Genomic DNA, 23987 nt, shown 5'->3' on the forward strand with positions numbered 1-23987 from the left:
TAAGTATCCTACCATGAATGAGTGTGTATGTATGTGATTTTGTGTGTGATTGCAACTATATGTGAGAGTCTGTGTGTGACTGTGTAACTGAATGTGTAGGTGTAAGTAAATACAGGAGTGTGTGCTTTGAGGTATATGTGAAAGTATAAGTGATGGCTCTCAGTGTGTGTGAATGTGTGTGGGTGTATGTGAGTTAGTGTTTGTGCATGTGTGTAAGTGTGTGGGTATGTGTTTGAGTGTGCCTTCGTGGCCACCGTGAGAATGTGTGAGTTTTTTAATGGAATGGTGGTAGCACAGAATAAAGGGCTGTGGAGCAGCAGGAGATGGGTTTTGTGTCTCTGTTCTGTGACGTCCTGGGTGCTGGAATGGCCTCTCTCCTAAAGATGCTCTGTGTCCTTGGCTAAGTGAACCAGGAGTTCAGACTTGCAAGAGTGAGTATAGGATCTCTCCAATCTGATGAAGCAGAGCTGGTCAGCTTAGTACAGATGAGGAGATAAGGCTGCAGGAAGTGTCCTTGCCCAAGGCACAAGGCTTGCGAGTGACAAAGGCAGAGTTCCAACTCAGGCGGCCTCCTTTGAAGCCTGCGCTCGGCCTGCTGCACAGCTCCACCTCCCAGGAGCTCCTGTCCTGGAGCCTTTCTGTCAGCTCCTAGGAGGGCCTGTAACCGCCGCGCCTCAGTTTCCTCATCTACACAAAGTGGAGAGGATCTGCCTAGAAACGCTGGTGTGAGCCGGGCATGTGGTTAGCATGAGGTCCACATCTGGGCCGGGACACCCACCTGGCTGCTGTTGGCCTGTGCAGGCTCTTCAGACCTGTCCCTCAGGGAAGCTTCCAGCACATTGCCCACAGCCTGGAGCAGGTCCCTGGTGGCCGTCTGGCGCCTCCGGTCCTCAGGGTGGGCCTCGGCACTCACTGCCAGCAGGCCCTCGCTGGCGTGCTGCAGAGCCCAGCCGGCCTCCCGCTGGCTCACCCAGAGGAGGAGGAAGAACAGCATGAGGCCCTGCCTGGAACAGACCACCCCCTGAACTCCTCCAGGGCCCAGCACTGCGGTGGAAGGGAGCGTGTGGGGACTCAAGCCAGGGGAGATGTGGGCCGGGCCCGTCACACAAGCTGCCCGTGTCGAGGACTGGAAGCCAGTGTTCCTTCCCTGCCGTGTGCTCAGCTCCTTCAGGACAGTAACCTTGTCCATCTCGGAGTCTTTCCCAGAGTGCCTTGCACAATGCCCAGCACACAGTAGGCATTCAGTAAACATTCACTGACTGGGGACAGCTGGCTGGCTGGCTGACTGGCCGGACACAGCACTTATTCCAATTTTGTAATCATATATGTACTCATGAAGTTATTTGGTCAGTATCTGGTCACCCAGTGGCCTAAAAGTGCCATGAAGGCGCAGGCCATGTCTATGGGGTTAGCTGCTGAATTTTCTATGAATTGCATAGTACTTGCACATACTAGGCGTTTAGGGAGCATTTGTTAAATGAATGAATAAATTAACACATGGATACATGAGTGAAAGGTCAGGAATGTATATGTATATGTATAGATGTATATGCATAGAAGGGGTGTACAAGCAAATGGAAGTGTTAAGTGGGAAGAATGATCAGGGTCCCAGAAATAAAGGTCAGGACTTAGTGGGTGGGCACTACTCACCTGGGCCAAGGGCGTGAGCTCCTCACTGCGCTGGGTCACCTCTTTCAGCACCTCAGCCAGCCCCCGCAGCCTCTGCATGTCCCCCATGGTGGCATTGACCACAGACAGTGACCCCAGGATACGCTCTCTGACCTTGGAAAAGACAGAGGAAGGTGGGGGAGATAATGTAATGCCAGTGGCTTGATGAGGCTGTCCCAGAAAGATCTGGAGTCTGAGAAAGTGACCAGGAAAGTGGCCGGGCTCATGTGGGGTCCTCCGAAGCTGACAGATCTCTGCTCGTCTCCTAGGATGTGTGGTGGGCAGAGTCACAGCCCCCCAAAGACAGGCACACCCTAGTCCCTGAAAGCTGTGCGTGTGTTATTCACATGACAAGAGACACTTGGGCAGAATCTCTGTGGAGGTTTGATTAAATTAGGGATTCTGAGATGGGGAGAGTATCCTGTACTAACCAGGTGGGACCAGTATAATCACAGGGGTCCCTGTGATTTTTTGCTCCTTTATTTTTTTCAAACTTTAACTTTCTATTTTGTATCAGGGTATAGCCTATTGACAATGTTGTGATAGTTTCAGGGGAATGGTGAAAGGACTCAGCCATACATACACACGTATCCACTCTCCCCTCAAACCCCCCTCCCATCCAGGCTGCCACATAACACTGAGCAGAGTTCCCTGTGCCGTGCAGTAGGTCCTTGTTGGTTATCCATTTTGAATACAGCAGTGTGTACATGACCTCCCCAAACTCCGTAACTATCCCTTCCCCCTCCAGCAACCATATTTTCCTTTTCTGAGTCTTCATGGGGGTCTTTAAAGGAGGGAGCTAGGAGGGTCAGAGTCAGAGAAGGAGATGTGATGGTGGAGGAAGAGGTGGCAGAGATGGAGACGGAAGACAGGAGGAGAAGGGGGAGGCCGTGGAGGGAGGAGGTTTGAAGATGCTGGTGTTGAAAATGGAGCAGGCAATGTGGGCAGCTTTTAGAAGCTGGAAAAGCCCCTAGATGGATTCTTGCCTATAGCCTCCAGACAGCTCACAGCCCTGCCAACACCTTGGCTTTAGCCCCAATGAACCTTATTTCTTTCACACTCCTGACCTCCAGAATGGTAAGATAAGACATTTGTGTCATTTTAAGTCATGAAGTTTATGGTTATTTGTTACGGCAGCAGGAGGAAACTAATATAGGATGTCTCAAGCTTTTTCCAGTTCTTCAAATCAAATCTGTAAAATCTGGCATTATTTTGAAACAAATGGTCTCATTGTGACTCAAATGGCATGAAATTAAGGAACTAGCTTATTGTGATGGCCCAGTGTGGGTGGGAGAGCTTGTTGCAGCCATAGGTCCCTGTGTGCTTTGGGGGGCAGTGGGGACAAGGCTCCCTCCAGTCCCCCCGCCACTCCAGCCTTAAGCCAGACCTCCTGGAGCATCTGGGGGAACATGCTTTCTAAGCCCTAACGAGGGGCAGGCCAGGGGCTGGCTTTGGTTGAGGCAGGTAAAACCTAAGAATATAATTTTAGCACTGCCCCATCGAACTTTCTGTGTTGATAGAAACGTTCTGTCCTTGTGATTGTCCAGTAACATAGCCGCTTGCGAAATGTAACTACATATTAAGACCTTGGAATATGGCTAGTGCAATCAGAGAACTGGATTTTTAACTTTATTTCATTAAAATTCATTTTAATTTAATAATAGGTGGCCAGATATGGCTCATAGCAACCATCTGGGAGAGCACAAACAGAGGTGAACTTTTGCTCACCCTCCTGTCCTGCTTGCTACTCAAAACTTGCTCATCTAATCGCCTAACAGTCTTTCAGGCTTCCCTGGTGGCTCAGTGATAAAGAACTCACCTGCCAATGCAGGAGATGAGGGTTCTGTCCCTGGGTTAGGAAGGAACCCCTAGAGAAGGAAATGGCAACCCACTCAAGTATTCTTGCCTGGGAGGTCCCACAGAGGAGCCTGGCAGGCAACAGTCCATGGAGTTGCAAAGAGTCAGACATGACTGAGCAACTGAAAAACAACAGTCTTTCACAGCAGCTGTGGAGTCTGAGCGTGTCTGCTGCCAGCCAGGCTCCCATTCAGGCTACAACTCGGGTGGAGGGAAGAATAGTCCTGTCAGTGAGGGGACTCGTATCAGATTGTTCTGGAGGGAAACTCGGGTGGGTAATGGATGATCTCACATTTGCCTCTGCAGATCTTCCCCATCCTTGGTCACCAACCTAGAGGCTGCCTGCATGGAGATGTCAGGCTGCTGGGCCTCTGGCCTGTGGATTCACTCGCAGGAGACGAGCGGGCGGGAGGAGAGAGCAGGAAGCTTTGTTGCAGGCGCCCTCCCTGCCAGGGTTGCCGGCCTCATCCTTCAAAAACCACCACTCCTACCAAGGAGCCCCCTACACACACACAGCTGCCCCTTCAGGATGCTGGTCACTTCAGGGTGAGCCCCTGGGGTCCTGTGTCCTCTCTCGTTTGTTTCTGAAGACTTGCCTCCAGTTTTCTCAACAGAGCCTTTCTTAAAATCTCCTCCATTGCCCAATGAGAGCTTGACATCTGTCTCTCACCAGGACCCCAGTGTTTCATGAGAAGACCTGGGGTCAGGCTATGTAGTCCTTGTGCTTAGGATCATAGGGCATCCAAGAGGAAGTTCCCCTCCAAAGGGAAGCATGTAAGTCATGCTCAGGGTGAATGAGAGCCAGGTGGAGTTATGTGCATGTGTGTTGGGGCCAGGGGACTAAGTGGGGAGAAGGGCTGGGGTGAGAGGGCTGGAGGAGGGCAGGGGAAGAGCCAACCCGGGTTTGCTCTTGTCTTCACTACCTACTGGAAATGTGGACCCGGGAACGCTGCTCACGTCCTCTACAGTGTGCTCAGCGCTCTCGTGCAAACCCTTCAGGGTCCAGAGGAGTCTGTCCTCTGTCCCCCACACCCAGGTGTGTGTGACGCTGTGTGTGGTGAGTGCAGGCAGATGCCTCAGAGCATGCACTGGGAGTGGAAGTAACCATGCCTTCTGCCAGAGTTGCTTATACTAGGTTGTATGGCATGGAATAGCCATGTTCATGAATTAAAGCTGTTTGAATGTTGGCAATTTTCCTGTGATTTAACTCATAGCTACAGTGAATGTAATTCTGAACATTCACCACAACCTTGTAAGGAAAATACTATTCCTGTTTTCCAGATGGGAAAACTGAGGCTTAGAGAATTTCAGTCTTGGGCCTGACAATAGAAATGGTAAGTGACAGAGCTGGGACAGCATCAAACCATGAACCGTATGACCAAGACAGGGTCACTTTTCTCCTCTGGGCCTCAGTTTCATCTCCTTCCTGATGCAAAGAACTGACTCACTGGAAAAGACCCTGATGCTGGGAAAGATTGAAGGCGGGAGAAGAAGGGGATGACAGAGGATGTGATGGTTGGATGGCATCACCGACTCGATGGACATGAATTTGAGTAAGCTCTGGGAGTTGGTGATGGACAGGGAAGCCTGGTGTGCTGCAGTGCATGGGGTCGCATAGAGTCAGACACAACTGTGCAACTGAACTGAACAGAAAGAGACAGGAGTGGTAGCCTCTAAATTCCCTCCCACCCTAGAAACCTGTGGTTCCATGAAGCTGAGCAGAGAAAGGTTGCTTCGTTTTATGTCACTCACTAAAAGTACTGGAAGAGAGACATGACATCAACTTGGGAGACACCAAAGACTTCCCCATGGACCCATGGACCCCACTCCCCTCCCCAGATGGCTGCATGCAGACCCCAGGACCCCAGCAAAAGGACAGAGGGGTCCATCGGAAGCACCTTCCGTCTGGTGTCCACTCTCGGCAGCTGCCTGGAGCCCGGCGCCTGGTCCAGTACGGATGACACGGCCCTGGCCAGCTGGAAGAGCCGCTCAGGGCCACGCGCGCCCTGCAGAATGGCGGTGACATTGTCCCACACCACGGCCTGGAATGCTTCCTCCTCCACACAGGTGTGTCCAGGTGCCACCTAACAGGAGAGCAGAGATGTGCTCAGAGCAGGAGGATCTGAACCCACCAGCTCTTGTTCTGGAGCTGGAGCCTGATGGCCCAGCCTGCACACGGCGAAGCAGAGTAGGGCTGGAGGGCTTTACCTGGCGTGGGCGCTCCCCCCAGGGCTTGAGGGCCGTGGACCCACTTGCGCTGACGGCCACCTGGAGCAAACCTCGGGCAGGTCATGACTTTACCTCTCACTGTCCTCCTCATCGTGCCCTCAGGTCTTTCCATCCACCTGGCTTCTCACCTTTGAAACTGACTTGAAATTTTATCCAACCTCTTCCTTGTAGAGCTAGTGGCTGATCTTGGTCCTCCTTCCTCTGAACTCCGAAGGCACTGGTCTAACTCATCTCTAGGTTCTTCTGCCCCCACCTCCCTCAGGTACCCCACCCCAAATCCCCTGGATCCTTCCCCTGTACTGGCCACTAGTCCTAAGATCTACAAAGGGAGAGATCAGGTCTTTTGCCCATGGCTGTATCACCAGGACCAGGTATGTGGTAGGTGCTCTGTAAATATATGTTGAAGGAATGAATGAATAAACCCTCATATGGTCATGCCCTTGGCTCCTTTCAACCCCACCACCCTCTTGGTGAAGTTCAGACAAGTCAAGAAGTTATCTCAGGGACTTTACTGGTGGCCCAGTGGTTAAGAATCTGTCCTGCAATGCAGAAGACATGGGTTCAGTCCCTGATGGGGGAACTGAGATCCTACATGCCATGGGGCAAATAAGCCTGTGCACCACAACTGGAGAGTCCGTGCACCACAGTGAAAGATTCTATGTGATGCAGCCAAGGTCCCACATGCCACAAGTAAGACCCAACATAGCCAAGCAAAGAAATAATTTTAAAAAACCAAACAAATAAAAAAGAAATTGTCTCAGTAGAGGAACAGTGGCTGCCACTCACCTTAACCACTGCCTGGGTCTGCTGTCTGCCCCCCACATGATTGGAGACAGAAATGACCACTGTCAACATGAAGTCATCGTTTTCTTTTCCAAGTGGCAGGTAAACTGATGGGAGGGCAGGTTCAGGGCCACAGTGTAGACAGGAACCTGGCAAATGGACATTGAATAATTAAGGGAGCATTCCCAGGTCTCAGGGTGACTATAAGTCCACCAAGGTAGAGCCTGATGACAAGGACACAAAAGCCTCAGCTCGTGAGGGCACGGCAGGGACTTCTGGACTCCATACTTCCCGAGAGAAGACAGTTTATGCTGATCCACTGTCCTCCCTAGGAAATCACCTGCTGCTATGACTTTGGATATTGTCACCCTGCTTATTTAACTTATGTGCAGAGTACATCATGAGGAACTCTGGACTGGAAGAAGCACAAGCTGGAATCAAGATTGCTGGGAGAAATATCAATAACCTCAGATATGCAGATGACACCACCCTATGGCAGAAAGTGAAGAGGAACTAAAGAGCCTCTTGATGAAGGTGAAAGAGGAGAGTGATAAAGATGGCTTAAAACTCAACATTCAATGAAGATCATGGCATTCAGTCCCATCACTTCATGGCAAATAGATGGGAAACAATGGAAACAGTGACAGATGTTATTTTCTTGGGCTCCAAAATCACTGCAGATGATGACCAGAGCCATGAAGTTAAAAGACGCTTGCTCCTTGGAAGAAAAGCTAGGAAAACCTAGACAGCATATTAAAAAGCAGAGACATTACTTGGCCAACAAAGGTCTGTCTAGTCAAGGCTATGATATTTTCTGTAGTCATGTGTGGATGTTAGAGTTGGACTATAAAGAAAGCTGTGTGCCAAAGAATTGATGCTTTTGAACTGTGGTGTTGGAGAAGACTCTCGAGAGTCCCTTGGACAGCAAGGAGATCCAACCAGTCCATCCTAAAGGAATTCAGTCCTGAATATTCATTGGAAGGACTGATGTTGAAGCTGAATCTCCAGTACTTTGGCCACCTGATGCAAAGATCTGACTCATTTGAAAAGACCCCGATGCTGGGAAAGATTGAAGGCAGGAGGAGAAGGGGACAACAGAGGATGAGATGGTTGGATGGCGTCACTGACTTAATGGATGTGAGTTTGAGTAAGCTCTGGGAGTTGGTGATGGACAGGGAAGCCTGGCATGCTGCAGTCCATGGGGTCGCAAAGACTCAGACACGATGGAGCAACTGAACTGACTGACTGTCCTCCCTAGGAAATCACCTGCTGCTGTAACTTTGGAATAGCCTTACTAGAATCCATGACGATTTTCAGAAAAACAATCCCCCTTGATAGATTTTTTAGAAAAATTCAAAGTGGTAAACCAAATTACAAAAATAAGGAGAAAGAGGAGCAGAAGGAAAGGAAGATGATCTTAGCAACTGGTTCAAAGCGTATCCAGACTCCCTCAAATATTACTTCCTGTATAGAGGTCTTCCCAGGCTGCTCTATCTAAAACAGTGCCTCTCATCCTGTGTCTTTGTTTACCAGCTGTCTCCACCACTGATTATAAATACAGTGAGGTCAGAGACTTCCTCTATTTTGTTCATTACTGTATATATAGGACCTAGAACAGAGCCTGAAATTCAATATATTTGTTGTAAAAATGAATGAATGAATGAATATCCTTTTTGTCCTTAAAGGGGACTCGCCTGTCATTGGAATCTCTTCATTGTAGTGTGCAAACATTCACAAAGTTACAGAATTGCAAATGCCAATTCATTTTTATATTGGTCACGCTTCCTTCCCCCTGCTCACCTGTGTGAGGCAGAAGGAGGAAATATAACGGAATAACCAGTCAGAACTGGAGCAGCGGGCCTGGTGTCTTCATTTAGGGAAACACAGATTTGAAATGAAATCTACTTACCTTCCTTGAATTGTTTCCCTGTAGGCTCAGACCCAGTCACAGACATGCATTCCACATCTATTTGAAGGACACCCATGATCTGACGATAGCTCCCCTCCACCTTCACCTTGTCAAGGTGTCCAGTTTACATCATTGTGGTGTTTAATGCTAGATACTGGGGAACCCCCAGAAACACTCCTGGAGCCTCGGTTTGGATGATGGTCCCAGTCTGACTAGAACATTTTCAAGAGCTCTTGGGAGGGTCATAAAATGCTGAAGTTCATTGGGAAGAGACAAGGACTCAGATAAGCCTGCCAAGGACCAGCCACCCCCATTCCAGGTGAGCAGAGACACCTTGGGTGGCTTTCCCGTCTCCCCTGAAGATGCCCTGCGGCAGTCCTGGGTGGGGGCTACAGCGACAGGGCACTGGCCAGGGCATCGCGGTGGGCGGCGTCAGTGTGCTCCGTCTCCTCCTGTAGGCCTTTGCAAGTGGTTCTCCTCCTGGCATGCTCTGTGACATCACCCACTCCCTGTTGCCTCTCCAAAGTGGGTCCTAACATCACTGATGATTCTGTGAGCGGGGCTGTGTTAGTCCTGAAGAGCTCCGGGAGTCAGGGCTCTTTCCAGTGTGTACTAAGGAATGGTGTCCTGGTAGTCATACTTCTGCCCACCCTCCTCCATTTCACCCTTCCCATGTCCCTCATGCCAGGGCAGAGGTCTTTTTGGCCTCTATCGTTGCAGAGGAGATACTGATGGGACCTGCTTCTCATGTTGCTGTGGTGTGTGGCTGGGTCAGTGGGCCTGGGGTGGGGGTTATGGGTCATCCTGCAAACCTCTCTCACCCACAGAACACATTTTTTGCAGCTCTCAGAGAGAGACAGGTGTCTGCTCTTGGAGAGGAATGAGCCCAGAAGTGAGGGGTGAGCGCAGTCCTGAGCCGGTACCTGACTCCAGGCAGAAGCAGTACTCCAGGGGGCCCAGGGCAGTGGAGACATTGCAGAAGATGGTGAAGCTCGTCAGGATGGTCCCCTCCTCTGGGGCAATGGTGCAGGTGGGCACCTCCAGGGGAGGCAGGGAGCTGACCACATAGGTGTCCTCCCCATAGGCACACCCGGTCACTGCTGGAGAATGAGACAAAAGATGTGCTTAGGGGCTGTGGGTGTCACACAAACTCCACCATGGCTCATGATCTCCTGGGAACTTATTTAACACGCAGATTCCCAGGCCTTGCTCCAGAGCCTCTCTCTGGAGATTCAGGGGAAAGGCTCAGAAATCCGCATATCTTAACTACTCCACCCCTACCCCTCACACCTCAGGCAGGACATTCCAGGGTCTAAGCAAAATTGGACAGAGACAGAATCCTAGTCCTGCCATTTACTCTCCATGTGACCTTGGCTTTGACCTTTTGAGACTCAGTTCCTCATCTGTAAAATGGAGCTAATAACAATAGCTTCCTCACAGGGCTTTAGTGAGGAGGAAAAATATTGGAAAACAAGACTTTCTCAAGAGACCAAGCTTGGAAGGGCCACAGTCATGACCTAGAAAGAGGAAGATCCTACCCAAACCAAGGGCTCCCACAGCACCATGAAGAGCCCCAGCTAACCTGCACCAACACCCCGAACCGCCTGTTATAATCACCTAGTTTTCAAAAACAGTGCATGCCTGGAAGAGTTGTGCATACAGAATTTTAATCAATTAAAATGAATTCCCTCGCCCAGACTTAATTCAGAAGGTTTGGGGTGAACCCAGGAATTGTAACTTAAAATGGTACCAGGTTATCCTGGGCGAGTGGCCTATGAGCCACTTTGAGAAATACCGAATCAAAGGAATTCATCTGAAGAGGAATAATTACCCCATTATTTATCTTTCTGAGAGTCTACATGCTGCTGTCCGGCACTTGTTTTCAGTGAGAAGCGCCGAATCACCTGGCAGGACACACAGACGGCACACCCCGGGACAGTCTGCCTTCCTCACCATGTTGTGTCGCTCAGCCTGCACCGTACAGTTCAGAAGCAGACCTTGCTATTGCCCTGCTTGCATGTGAGGAAACAGGCTTAAATCTCCAGCCTGAGGTCTCCCAGCTAGAAGGTGGCGGTGGTGGGATTCACGCCAGAGCCTGTGTATGGCCCCACCCCGCACTGCCGGCCGTTTCAGCACCCCTGGCTTCCTCTCGGTTCACTCTGGAGGAGGTGGGGTCTGTGATAAGAGACTGGAGGAGCCTTCCCACCTGTGACTCTGATCCGGGCGGCCTGGCCGCAGATCCTCAGGAAGGAGCTGTTGAGCAGCAGGGTGGAGGTGTTGCTCTGAAGGAGGATTGAAGAACGTGGCCAGAATCCTCGGAGTCTGCAGGCCTCAGGGAGGGGCTCGGCCTGAAAGAGAGCACAGCCCAGGATCTCTGAGGCTGCAGCCAGGCCACCAGACCCCCCCAGGCAGTGGCTTCTGAGCTAGGGAGACCTTTCGGATTTGTCTCCGATGGATGGACAGCAGCACCAGCTCTTTCCCCGAGGTCAGCCCAAATGCTCATCCCCAGCATGTTGGGGTATCTGTCCTCAGTCAGGTTCCCTGGAAGCAGAGCCTGAGACAAGGGTTCATGTGCAGGGCATTTACAAGGCAGGGCTCCCAGGGAAAACCAAGAGGGCAGTTGAGGTGGGGAGAAAATGAAACGAGGCAAAGAAGTGGTTTCAGGAGGCACCCAGCTTCATTCAGCCTGGTGTCATGGGGGGCTCTGGAGCATAAGCTGCACCACAGAAATTGTGGCACTCAAAGGCTTGGGGGCTGGCTGTTAGACCCCCACAGTTATGGATCAGCAGTCTCCCCATAGCCCTGGGGGAGGCCTGGATCAGCCTGGTAAGAGGGATGGCTGGGGCCCCCACGGCATCTGCTGCGATGTTTATTGTTGGTTTTTCTCCCCTGCATCCATTCTCTCTGCAGGCCAGTGCCCCCAGCCCCCGACTCCTACTCCACGGGCTGAGTGGACTGATCCACCCCCAGCTCAGTCCTGGGCCTGTGACACAGGTCTGGTCAGTCAAAGTGGGAAGACATTTCTGTTTTTGCAAGGCTGCCAGTATCCTCACCTTCTCCAGTGGGGTGTCATCCAAATACCAGCTGAACATGGCTGCTGCAGACCTGTCCCCCATGGTGACCCTCAGCATAACGTCCCTGCTGGCATCCACTGGCCCGCAGTTCTCCTCACAGCTGAAAGGGAGACAGAGAACAGCTGGGAAGATCCTTAGTCTGAGGAGCCACCTTGCCTGGTCCAGTTCTCAAATTATTTGAGAAGGTAGGAAATGGCCTTTTTTCAAGTCAAAGCGGAATAAAAGCAGCCCCTGCCCCAACCCAAACCGGGGCATACCCGTGGTCATGGAGATGGAGCAGTTTGTGCCTGCCTGAATCCCCATTCCATTCACTGCACAGGATAACAATATGAAAAGTGCAGGAGGCTGACAGGACCCCAGGCTCCAATCTCGTCCCTGCCACTTAGGAAAGGCTGCCTCGCACAAGTCACTTAACCTGTCTGAGCCTCGGTTTCCTCACTTGCAAAGTGAGGGGATGAGAGCTATCAATCTCCACGATTCTTTATAGTTCTAATAACGATCAATTGTTGTTGTTCAGTTGCTAAGTCATGTCTGACTGTTTGTGACCCCATGGACTGCAGCACACCAGGCTCCCCCGTCCTTCAGTATCTCCTGGAGTTTGCTCAGATTCATGTCCTTTGAGTCGGTAACGCCATCCAACCATCTCATCCTCTGCCCCCTCTTCTCCTTTTGCCTTCAATTTTTCCCAGCATCAGGGTCTTTTCCAGTGAGTCGGCTCTTCACATCAGGTGACCAATGTATTGGAGCTTCAGCTCCAATGAATGCTATGATTTTGCAGCATACCTGCCATGTCCCACTTTTATTGGCTTATCCAGTGCTGACCATAACCCTATCAGCATTCCCATATCACAGGTGAGCAAACCGAGCTCAGAGAGGTTATGTGACTCATCCTGACTGGGGGAGGGAACATGGGCCCACACATCCTGACCTGAGTCCTAGGCCTTCTCTGTTTTGTCATATTCCCCCTCTTGAGTCAATGAGAGGTCAGTGTGATTCCTGCTGTGTCCAGCCCATTCCCAATCCTTTCCATATGAGCTTCATAGTAGCTGAATAATCTCCCTACTTCTGACTTCTCCTCTACCCTAGAACTAGTGGGCTGGACATTCTCCCTTTGCCCCTGCAGCCCGCTCGCCATCAACTCTGTGGCTCTATGCACCCAGGACTGAGCTCCATAGACTGCATCACCAGGTTCCAACACCCTCTGTCTTCTGTTTGGGTCTATCCAATTGGGAGCATTGGGATAGTTATTCACCACTCTCCCTGCTCCTCACCAAATGGCCTGTAGTTGGCAGAGGCCATGCTCCTCTGGCTGAAGCCCCAGCTCCTTCCAGGGGCACCTCTCCCGCAGCTGCAGCTCCCCAGGGGGTTCACAGGAATGCCATCCACGCCTCTTTCCCCTGAGTCCTAAGAGGGACAATGGCTTCCTCCTCTTGCAGCCTGCATGGTCATCCATGGTTGGTCCTCTTATCCCTGCCCACATCTGTAAATCAACCCTTATCCAGCTCCCATCAGTTCCCAGTTCGAGTGAGCCATCTTCTTCCTTCAGGGACCCAGCTGGCAGTCATTGCTACTTTGAACTCTCCTCTTGATTCCTGCATGAGCTTAATCAGTCTCCCTGAGTCCTCTCTTACCTGCTCCAGCTGCTTCTGTACCCAGCTACCAGTGTTTGGAAGCAAAACATGATCACATTCCCAGCCTGCTTAAACGTCTTGGTGGCTTTCCAGAACTCTTAGGATAAAGTCCAAAATCATGCATCTCACACAACCCTTGAGGCCCTGCCAAGCTAGCCCCTGCCTGCTCTTCCTCTGTGCCCCAGCCACACCAGCCTCTTTCACTTCTAGATTGTTCTATGCTCTGTCCCTTTGCTGTTCTGTTCTCTCTCAAGCCCCCTTTTCCTGGCCAAATTCATTCCTGTTCTGTCTTCACATCTCTGCTGAGGCAGCCTGGGGGTCAGGGAAGCTGTCATGGAGGTACACCCTCTCCTTCCATTCATTTGTGTGATTCATCACTGACCACTGAGTGACTCCAGAGAGAATGGAGACAGGGCCTGGTTTTCCCCACCAGTGTAAACCCTGCCCCTTATTCAGTGTAGCCAGAGTTGACTGTCAGAACACCCTGGCCCGATGGCAACCCCGCAGGAGTTTGCTCTCACTCCCCCACCTGACTCGCGGCCTGAGTTCCAGGGGGGCGGACACATAGAGGCACTGCTCCCCCAGGTTCTCCAGCTCCGGGCCTCTCCAGACTGTCAGGCGCAGGGTAACAGCAGAGTCCGAGGGCGGCAGGCAGGACGGTGGAACCACCAGCTCCCTCTGGTCTGTGCGGAGCAGCTGCCTCTCAACACAGTCACTCCACTGGGCCCAGCAGCGCCCTGAGAGAGAGAGAGAGGTGGGTCAACACTGTAATCCACCCAGGAACCTTGAACTTCACACATGTGGCTACCTTCTGGTTTGGGTTTTTAGAAGAAATGGGTCATTGATAGGAAAATTGGCTCCAAATAGAGATTTTGGTGTTTTTTTTTCAGTTCACTTTCAGGTTGCAGGAATGGTGCTGCAGAAGGATGCTGCTGGGAAAATGACCCTCGCTTCACCCAAACTCTAAGCAAACCTGCAGGGTTTGTTGGCTTGTTTCGCATCGGTGACTTGCACTGGTGAGCAGGACAGCCTATAGCTGGAGAGGCGCTGAGAGGATAAATATCCCCGCCTGGAGAACATTCGAGGCATCTTCTTATTCTTGATGTAAGGGATTGTCCACAGCTGTCTGTCTCTGGGGGTACACTGGGGACCTGGGAGGACGAATCTCCATCTGGGAGGCTGCAGATCATCTCCTGCTTTATATCAGCTCAGGAAATCTGTGCCCTTCAACTCTGTTGATCAGTGTTTATCCACTACCCCAACGACCCTCAGTGTGCAGTCATTCACAGGACGTGCCTGGGGGTCAGGCCATCAGCTCAGTCGCCTAAAGTCTGTACTTGTTGTATCCTCTATTAATTCAGATAATAAGAACTAACATGCTGAAGGGTGTTGTGAGACTTGCCGATTCATATCAAAAGATTTCAAACATTACGTGACTTTGCAACTTGTTGATGAAAGTAATCACAGATGCAAATAGAAATTGAACATTGTAAGGATGTTCATTATAGCATTGTTTTTAAGGGCAAATAATTCAAAAGAAACTCAGTGGCCAAAAAGAGGGCACTGGTGAGTAAATGCCCATATAGCAACTTGACAGTCTATTATGCAGTTATGAAAATCAAGGTTCAGAAGAATATGTTGACTTAAAAATATATGGGATATATTGTTCAATAAAAAAATGGTTAACAAAAGCAGTATATACAGTATGAATGGCATTCATTTTATTTCTAAAGGAATATATCCATAGGTAAGATATATCTAAGAATCTGCCCGCTAATGCAGGAAGTGCAAGAGGCGCGGGTTTGATCCCTGGATGGAAAGATTCCCCTGGAGTAGGAAATGGCAGTCTACTCCAGTATTCTTATGTGGGAAATTCCACGGACAGAGGAGCCTGGTGAACTGCAGTCTATGGGGTCACAAAAAGTCGGACCCAACTGAGCACATACACCTAGCTAGCTATCCCCATAAAAAGGAGAACAACAACTTCTTAAAAATAGGTGCTAGTGGTTGACAAAAAAGTTTTGTCAGAAAAGGCCTCATCATTTCCTCTTTCTAAACTGTGGCATATCAAAAGCGTGGAGGTTAAAAGAGGGATGGAGTCCAAGAGGAGAGGAGTGTCTTACCACTGACATTATTTGTGGCAATAATAAAAAAGCAGACTGATTTTAGGGTCTAATTATTGTTCCTAAATTCTCTATAGATAGTGCCTCTTCTGGTTGCCTGCCCTCAAGGCCACTGCTCCCCGCACCTCCCATTTCCATGGAATTCACCACCTCTGGCACATACAAGGCACACAAAATGTCAAGCATGAATAATCCTGGTGTGAAGGTTAAGAGCAGCAAAAGCTGACCGCCATCCATCGCTTTGTGATGAGATAAGACAGTTCAGAGCTCTAAGACCACCTACCACATGCCCACTGGAAGCGTAAGTCCTTATCCCTGTCCGGCCAGCCCAGAGTCACTGTGGTGAAAGGATCCAAGTACTGACCAGGTTCCACGTACAGCTCCACTTTCCCTTTGTCTCTCTGCAGAAGAAGCAGCTGGCCAGTGATACACACTCCACAGTTGGCACCCTACCTTCCGCCCCAGAGCAGTCTGTGCAAGAGATGGCCACAGTGTAAAGTGTGGAGTGGGATGGATCACCAGGTAAGTCACTAGCCTGGTGTGGACTGGCGGCTAAGGGTTCATCATACATTCAGCTGTGCTGGCAGCGGCTGCTGTGGGCCAGGCCCTGTGCTTGATGCCTAGAGATACAGAAACAGAGAGAGACCCAGCCCCTGCCCTTACGTCTCCTCTGATGGACAGACGAGAAGACCAAGGATTAAAACGCCGAGTGCTAACTGCTGCAGTAGAGGGCGCTCAGGGGATCATGAGAATGTAAATGAGGGAGGCAGTAGGCTAAGAGCTTCTGTTCCCCCGGAGGTTCTGATCCTGTCTGACTCCTGGGGTTGCTGCATATCAAGTGAGAATAATAGTGATGTGCGTCCTCTTGTGCCTGGAGCAGAGAGGCTGCAGAGCTATTAGCTCTACACAGCAGACAGCTGGTATTGGGCTAAGCTTCCCAGAGGACAGGACCCTGGAGCCTTCTGGAAGGAGGAGGGAGGGTGAGCTGGGCAGTGACAGAGAGCACATGGATTCTAAGAAAGGGGTTGTCAGGAGTGCAGTGTGCTCCAGGATCAATTCTGGTTGGACCTGTTGAAAGCTCAGGCCCAGAGGGCTTGGCCTGGGAATAACAGGAGGCTGCAACAGAGCTCAACCCCCAGGGGTCTCCATGGCCCAAGAATAAAACCAAACACCCTCGTACCCGAGACCCCGTGTGATTTGGCCTCTGCCCATCTCAGTAATCTCCTCCATCCTCCTCCTCCCCTGACACACCTCAGAGCCTTCTCATCTATGCACCCAGACAGCACTTGTTCTTCCTAACAGGGTGGCTGACTATCCTACCTTCAGGTCTCCACTTAAATGTCACTTCTTAACAGGTCTTGTCTGGTCACATTTAATAGTACATGTGATAGTCTGTTAGTTACTGTCACCACACCCTATTGATTCTAGTTAGACACATCACAATTATTTATTCTTTGCTAATTTGTTAGTTAGTCTCACCCACTAAGCTTCATGAAGGCAGGGACCACACATATGTTTATTCACCAGTGTATCCCCAGCTCCTAATATCTGAACATTGAACATTGTAGAGGCACAGTAAATCTTGTTGTTGAAGAAATGAATGCAAGAAAAAAGTCAACAGCAAGGAATCAAAGACTTAGTCTTGCTATAAACACTAAAGAACCTGGGCCTTTTTTCTAAAATAAGTGTTAAAAGCCATGAATTTCCTTCTGAGCATTGCCTTAGCTGCATCCCATATATTTGGATAAGCTGTATTATTATTATCACTTAGAAATATTTAAAAATATCCTGATTTTTTTCTTTGATCCATTGATCTTTTTTTTTTAAAGAAGTGTGCTGTTTAATTTCCAAAATGTCTGATAGTTATCTACATATCCTAGATAACTTATTACTGACTTATTGCATAGTGCTGTTGTGGTTAGAGAGCATGCTTCATTTGATTTCTTCTGGGCTTCTTTTTAAACAGAAGAAATCTCATTGATTGCTAGTGCTCTGCTGTTAGCACCCGAAAGGCCCAAACCCCAATAAAACAGAGTACTTAGACACCTTTTTTCTTGTAAGGTTAAGCGTTTTTTAAAAATACTCACATTCTTTCTCTGGACCTTTGTTCGGGGTGGTTCTTGGAGACTGGAAGGAGCTGTGAACACAGTGGGGATGGGTGTCAAACATTGGTGGTATTTATAAGGTCACCAAAGGGCAGAGTCAGAGCATCTGCCTGTCTCTGAAAATAATTTAGGGACGCATAGCAAACATTCAGGTCATAGCAAACAGGTCAGAAGCAAAACTGTCATGTTTGCCACTGGCCCAGAGACACTGCTTTTGCAGGTAAGAAAGAGGTAGACAGCTGCCAGTGCAGGTAGAACTTAAGATTTAGGTCAGACATGCAACTGTTTTCTATTAATGTTTACCTAGCACTTGAAGGGTGAGGGTGGGAGCCCTGATTTGTAGTGCTTGTGGATTTCTGTGGTGCAAATGATCCCATAAAGCAGAGCTCAAGATGCCAAATTGACCTCACTGAATGCAGAATGGGGAGAGATGGGTACAAGCTGCTCTGCCAGTCTGATAGGAGTTGGACTCAGAGCACCATGGTGTGTTTCTGGATCCGTTCATTGGCCTCTAACCAGCTGTGTGAACCTGAGCAGGTTAGTTACTGAGTATTAGATGCTTCATCCATCAAGAGTGGGTTCCCCAGGTGGCGCTAGTGGTAAAGAATCCACCTGCCAATGCAGGAGACGCAAGAGATGTAGGTTTGATCCCTGGGTTGGGAAGATTCCCTGGAGTAGGAAATGGCAACCTGCTCCAGTGTTCTTTCCTGGAAAGCCATGGACAGAAGAGCCTGGTGGACTATAGCCCATAGGGGCTGCAAAGAGCCAGACACAACTGAGCGACTGAGCATACACAGCTGTAAAGAAGGCTGAAGGCAACCCTTATTTTTCAAAGCTCCAGGAGGACTGAGTGCTGTGCTATATATAATTGGTTTGTCATCTGTTCATCCATAAAGAACATTAGTGTGTCAAGTTTTTAAAAAATGGAGTAGGTACTCTCAGGTGATATGCTCTGAAGACAACTGAAATGTGAGTGTGATTACTGCCTAATTAAAGTGTAGTGATTAAGCTGAGCACTTAGGGTTGGTCATTCCATGTGATTCACTAGGCCCTGGTGGCTTGGATATTTTAATATCAAAGTATCACTGATCTTTAAAGAAATTCCCTCTCAGTAAATTCTCATTCTCATAATGATAAGTTTGAATGTCTATAAAATTATGCAAAGCAAAGCTAAAATGCTAGACCCAGAGAACTTGCTTAACCTTAAGAAAGAAGATGGTCCCTGAATAAAGAAATCCAGATAGTTGCTCCCCTGGTCCTGCCATGAATCAACTGAGTGACTTATGAGTGACTTCTGCAAAGTCACTCAACCTCTCTGGGCCTTGAATGGCATGTGTGGAAACTCCTAGGAGGGCTGTGGACAGCAGAATGGACATCTCATGTTTCCCTCCCATCCAGGTGTCCCTGCCACCTTCTTTTGATAACAGCACTTACAGGTGATGTTTTTTCCCTGGGGGAGCATCCCTCCGCACTCTCAGTCCTGTGGGAGGATCTGATCCTACATTAGGTTCCAGGGTGGACGTGTGACCCCGATCTGCCCTGAGTAGCACTTCCCCCTGGCCTCAGCAGCAGGTCTAGGAGGGACCATGAACCAAGCTGGGACAAGTGAGAGGCAGCGTCAGGACTTATGGTGGAAATGTCAACAAAGAGATGCTTTTTCTCTTCGGGGTTAAGGACTGAAGCCTGGGGCCATCTTGCTACTACTTAGGAAGAGGGAATCAGACTGCAGCCAACACAGAATCAAGAGATGGAGAGAGGCAGATTTCTGAAGACACTGAGTGACTGGATCCTGCTGTGCCTAAACCCTGGACTTTTCTGAGAATTGATAAAATTTCCTTTTGACTTGAGCCAGTTTGAATTGCTTTTCTGCCTCTTGCTCCTCAAAAGTTTTGGCAACCATGTTCAAGGCAAACTTTCAGACAGTGACATCTACTGCTGGCTGCCTACCAACAGCCTTCTCTTGGCTGACAGAATCCATCTTCTCCCACAGGGCCTAAAAATGCTGGCTTCCTAGCATCCCTTGCAGTTGGGCATATGACCCTACCTTGGCCAATGGTATTTAAAGGGAAGGTTGCTAGGGACTAGTGGAACAGTACCCACCCCACCCCCAAATAAAAAGAAGACGGAGGCTTCCCTGGTGGCTCAGTAGTAATGAATCTGCCTACCAATGCAAGATCCCTGGGCCAGGAAAATCCCACCTGCCACAAAGCAGCTAAGCCTGAGCACCACAGCAACTATTGAGCCCACGCTCTGGAGCCTGGAAGCTGCCACTACCGAAGCCCGTGCACCCTAGAGCCCCTGCTCCACAAGTGATGCCACCCACCACGGTGAGAAGCCCACTCATCACAACTAGCGAGTAGCCCTGCTCATTGCAACTAGAGAAAAGCCTATGCAGCAACGAAGACCCAGCACGACCTAAATAAGGAAATAAAATTATTTTTAAAAAAGAGATGAGTACAGGTAAATGGGTTTCTGCTGCTGCTGGATAATGCTGGGTTGACATGTGATGTCTGGAACTGCAGCAGCCATCTTGATTACATGAGGCACAAGCCTAAGGATCAAACAAATGCTCTGGGGATGACAGAGCAGAATGACAGATGGAGTCTGGGTCCTTGCTGGTGATATCAAGCCATTGAACCATCCCTGGAACTACTTACCTCCTAGCCAATTACATGAGATAATGTGACTTGAACTTAAAGCCACTTAGATGGGGCTTTCTATTACTTGAAGCCAAAAGGATTGTAAGTAATACAAGTCTGGATGTTTTAGAATTCTGTATCAGTGGTTGGATGTTACACTGCTTACATTATTGCCTGTTTAGAGTAACCAGAAAATTCTTATTATCTGTAGAACAAAGTAAGTATTCAAAGCTCTGTTTTTGAGGGGCCTCTTTCTAGATCCTGAGCCAGTGTAGATGCCCCTAGTCACAAATTTTTTACCCCTTTTCAGAAAATTCTTACCTGTGACAGTGATGCTTCCAATTTCCAAACTCAAGTTTGAGAAGGCGTCCCTCACCAGTACAGTGACCAGAAAGGTGCCTGCAATACAAAAAGTGGAGAATTATGGGCATTGTAATCAGAGATTCAACTTACTCTGAGACAGTTCTCCCAGCCTGTGCTTCTCCAGTTCTCTGAGCGCAGCATCTGACTCTTTCATCATTGAAGCATTTAATGATTCCCTGTTGTATGCCAGGCATGGAGCAAGGCTCTGAGGACACAGACATGAATGAAACGTGGTCCTTATCCTCAGGGCCATATGGTCTAGTAGGCACACGGGGCTCTCCAGGTAGGAATTGGCAAGGGGAGCAGCGTGGGCACAGGTTAGGGGGTTGCTTCCACCTTGGGGGAGAAAGAAATGTTTATGGGGTGTGGCAGGGGCCAGGGCTGAAGTTCAAAGGATGAGTAGTCCTCATTTGCCAGATGAGAGAGGAGATTCCAGAAGAAGGGGGCCTTGCTGTGGTTTTAAAGGGTCAAGAGAGTGGAGACCGGGGAGAAAGATTTGTCAGAGGATTTGGACAGAGCTGCTGCTACATGTGTATCCCCATCTTGCCTCTCTCATGGGGAATTGGGGGGTGGGTGCTGCATTCTTCTCCTCCCAAGCCTGGAGAGAAGGTCTCCAGAGAGGGCCCTTGGACAGCTGGGTTTGTATTCTTTGGGGCTGAGGACTCACATGTGCTGTGCTCAGTCACTCAGTCACGTCTGACTCTGTGACCCCATGGACTATAGCCCACCAGGCTCCTCTCTGCCCGTGGGATTTTCCAGGCAGGAATACTGGAGTGTGGTGCCAATTCCTCCTCCAGGGGATCTTCCCGACCAGGGATTGAACCTGTGTCTCTTATATCTCCTGCATTGGCAGGCAGATTATTTACCACTAGCGCCAACTGAGACTCCCATGGGCAATTCCTTACTTATGGCCTTGAAGGAATGATCTATGACAGGTGGAGGGAGGGGGAAGGGAAGACAGGAAAGGTGGCATTTCTGCATTTGGGAAATGACTACAGTTGGCCGGTAGCAGCCAAGGACTGGGTGAGAATTTGCTATGGACCAGACGTTTGCCCTCGGGAAAGGGGGCACTGGAGATGGTAGAGAGAATGAGGAGAACAGAGAGAGGGACCCTCTTGGTGACAGGAGAAGCACCAGCTGAGGCGATGTGGCCCCGAAGGAGAGGCATTACCCCCACCGCAGGAGCCCGTGGAAGCTCCTCTGAGAGGCAGCTGCAAACACCTGTAGGGCCCGTGCCGTCACATGAAGGCCATCTGTTCCTACCCGGTGCCCTTTCCCCTCCCTCACCCCCTTCATCCCAGAGGCATCCAGTCTGTTCTTGTGGGAGGAGAAGACTGCTTATCATCTGAGAGTGAGTCCAAAAGCCAGAGGGTGTACGGAGATTTTAATCTCTCATCCCCCACTGAGTAACTTTAAAGGGGACAAAAAATTAATTTGCATTTGATCTGTAGCCTCTGTGTTGTATTTTCCATTGTCATTCCATTTCATTTCCAGATTCTTCTTGTTCCAATCTGTACCCTTCGGTACCTGGCAAAATTGCAGTGTTTCTCTTCTTGACTCTGTCGTTCCTTCTGCCATCTCTCTCTCTCTTTTTTTAAACCAACTCCCTTGCTGAGGGCATGGTGGCCCACACCTGCACCTCATTACCCCACCTTCTCACACACGTCTGAGGTCCAGGGCAGGGGACCTGGGTGGGCTGGAGACTCTGCAGGCTTCATCACATTCCTGCCTGCTGACCTCACCACACTGGCCTCAAAGAGCTCTGTTCTTTCCAAATTAATTGCACGTCAGCTGTGGCCTCCTGCCCTGGCTGGTGCCAGCCAGTCTGCTGCCCTATCGTCTATTCCCGCCAGCGTCCCAGCACTTCCTTTCTTGTCCCTCTGTTTCCCACCCTGTCGTTTTTTTACCCGTCTCTCTCCCCACAGGGCGTGGACTGCAGTTTCCCGAAACACATTCTCCTCTAGAAATGATGGAAGAGATCCAAGTACGCCTGCTCACTTCCAGTGATTCTCCATGGGGGTGATTCTGCTCTCCAGGGTGCAGTTGGCAGTGACTGGAGACGTTTGTAATTGTCATGATTTGGTGCTACTGGCATCTAGTGGGTCAAGGCCAGGGATGCTGCTAAACATCCCGTGATGCACAGGACTGTCCCCACAACAAAGAATTATCCAGTCCCAAATGTCAGGAGGGGGCTTCCCTGGCTCCTGGGAAAGGTTGAGGGCAGGAGAAGGGGGCGGCAGAGAATAAATTGGTTGGATGGCATCACTGACTCAATGGACGTGAGTTTGCATAAACTCCAAACAGTGAGGATAGGGAAGCCTGGCGTGCTGCAGTCCATGGGGTCACAAAGAGTTGGACATGATCGAGCAACTGAACAACAGAATGTGAGAAGTGCCGTGTTGAGAATCCCTATAACTACAAGCTCCATGACTGAAGATGGCCTCTGCGTCTTCCTTATTTTGTGACCTCAGCTGGTTGCTGTAAACCACATTTGTGTCTTGGGCATATGGAGAAACTGACTAAGAGGACCCTAGACACCAAGTTGGAAAGGGAAGATGAGGGAGGTTTGGAAGGGGAGCCACACACCCCAAATACCTTCAAGAGGAACCGCCACATGGTAAGTCCCAAATGACCCTCTGAGGTTCTCTTTCTCATAGGAGAAGGTTGTATTGAGTCCTGCCACCTCAAAGGTCAAACTCTCCGGGATGCCGTGAGCCACCGAGACATTGACTAATAGGTCCTGCCCAAGCTCCAAGTGGTCAGAAGCCCAGGAAGCCTGCAGCCCCGACAGAGCCTCCACGAAGCGGACGGTGATGTTTCTGGAGGGGGCGGAGTTGGTGCTGTCATTGGTGGCTCGAATCTCCAGGTGGTGCATCCCTGGGCCCGTTCGGTGCTGGACTCCTCTGTCCAGGGTCAGATTGTAGGGGAGCGGGCCCCTCTGCGTGGTGAACTCAGCCAGGGTTGTGTTACCTAGCAGCACGGTGTAAGTCACCCCTGTTCCTAGGTGGAGTAAGAAACTTTTAAGGATGTCAGTAACAACATGCAGTAGATTATACTGAGACAGTTCAGACTCCAGCTGTGAGGTCAGAGTCCACATACACACATAGATGTGGATATAAAGACATATATAAGGGTATATCCTCCCCCAGATAATTAACACGGATCTCTTGAGTATTGGGTTCACAAGTGATTTTTCTTTTGGGGTCCTCACTGCTCACCTGCAAAGTCTTAATTATTTCCATCTCCATGACTGGCCACCTGAAACCCTGCCCAGTGGGAGAACTCAGCCCATTCACATTAAGATAGGGCTCCCTTACAGCTTGCGGGTGCTTGTGCTACCTGGATGCTAAATATTGTGGTTGACTCTTAAAATATGATTTAAACCCCCAGATTAATATTCTTTCCAATAGAAACCAAGCTAGTGTGTTTCTTGTTTGAGTGATGGTGTTGTTGATGAGGGTGATGATGGTGATGGTAGCCCTCTGAGAACACGAATCTTGACTTTTGTGTTTATGGCTGCCTTCCCCATATCTGGCAAAGAGTAGTCACTCAGTTATATTTGTAGAATGAAAAAAGATTATCTTAAGCTTTTCCAGGTGCACCTAG

At 49.7% G+C, this 23987-nt stretch overlaps 1 protein-coding gene across 1 annotated transcript in view; it reads right to left on the reverse strand.

Annotated features, from left to right (window-relative positions):
- The window catches only part of LOC147352987 (polycystin-1-like protein 2), a 107378-nt gene that overhangs the window by 58881 nt on the left and 24510 nt on the right, over positions 1 to 23987 (reverse strand). The window contains 12 exon segments of the mRNA XM_086349458.1: positions 779 to 961; positions 1651 to 1782; positions 5424 to 5609; positions 6541 to 6686; positions 9370 to 9546; positions 10653 to 10794; positions 11500 to 11620; positions 13681 to 13888; positions 15558 to 15675; positions 17362 to 17411; positions 20340 to 20417; positions 22977 to 23381. Of these exon segments, the coding sequence (XP_086205584.1) occupies positions 779 to 961; positions 1651 to 1782; positions 5424 to 5609; positions 6541 to 6686; positions 9370 to 9546; positions 10653 to 10794; positions 11500 to 11620; positions 13681 to 13888; positions 15558 to 15675; positions 17362 to 17411; positions 20340 to 20417; positions 22977 to 23381 (1946 nt within the window).

This window comes from Bos grunniens, chromosome 18, assembly GCF_055505025.1.
Source record: "Bos grunniens cultivar Pamir isolate PY7600 chromosome 18, Bosgru_T2T1.0, whole genome shotgun sequence".
Classification (NCBI taxonomy): domain Eukaryota; kingdom Metazoa; phylum Chordata; class Mammalia; order Artiodactyla; family Bovidae; genus Bos; species Bos grunniens.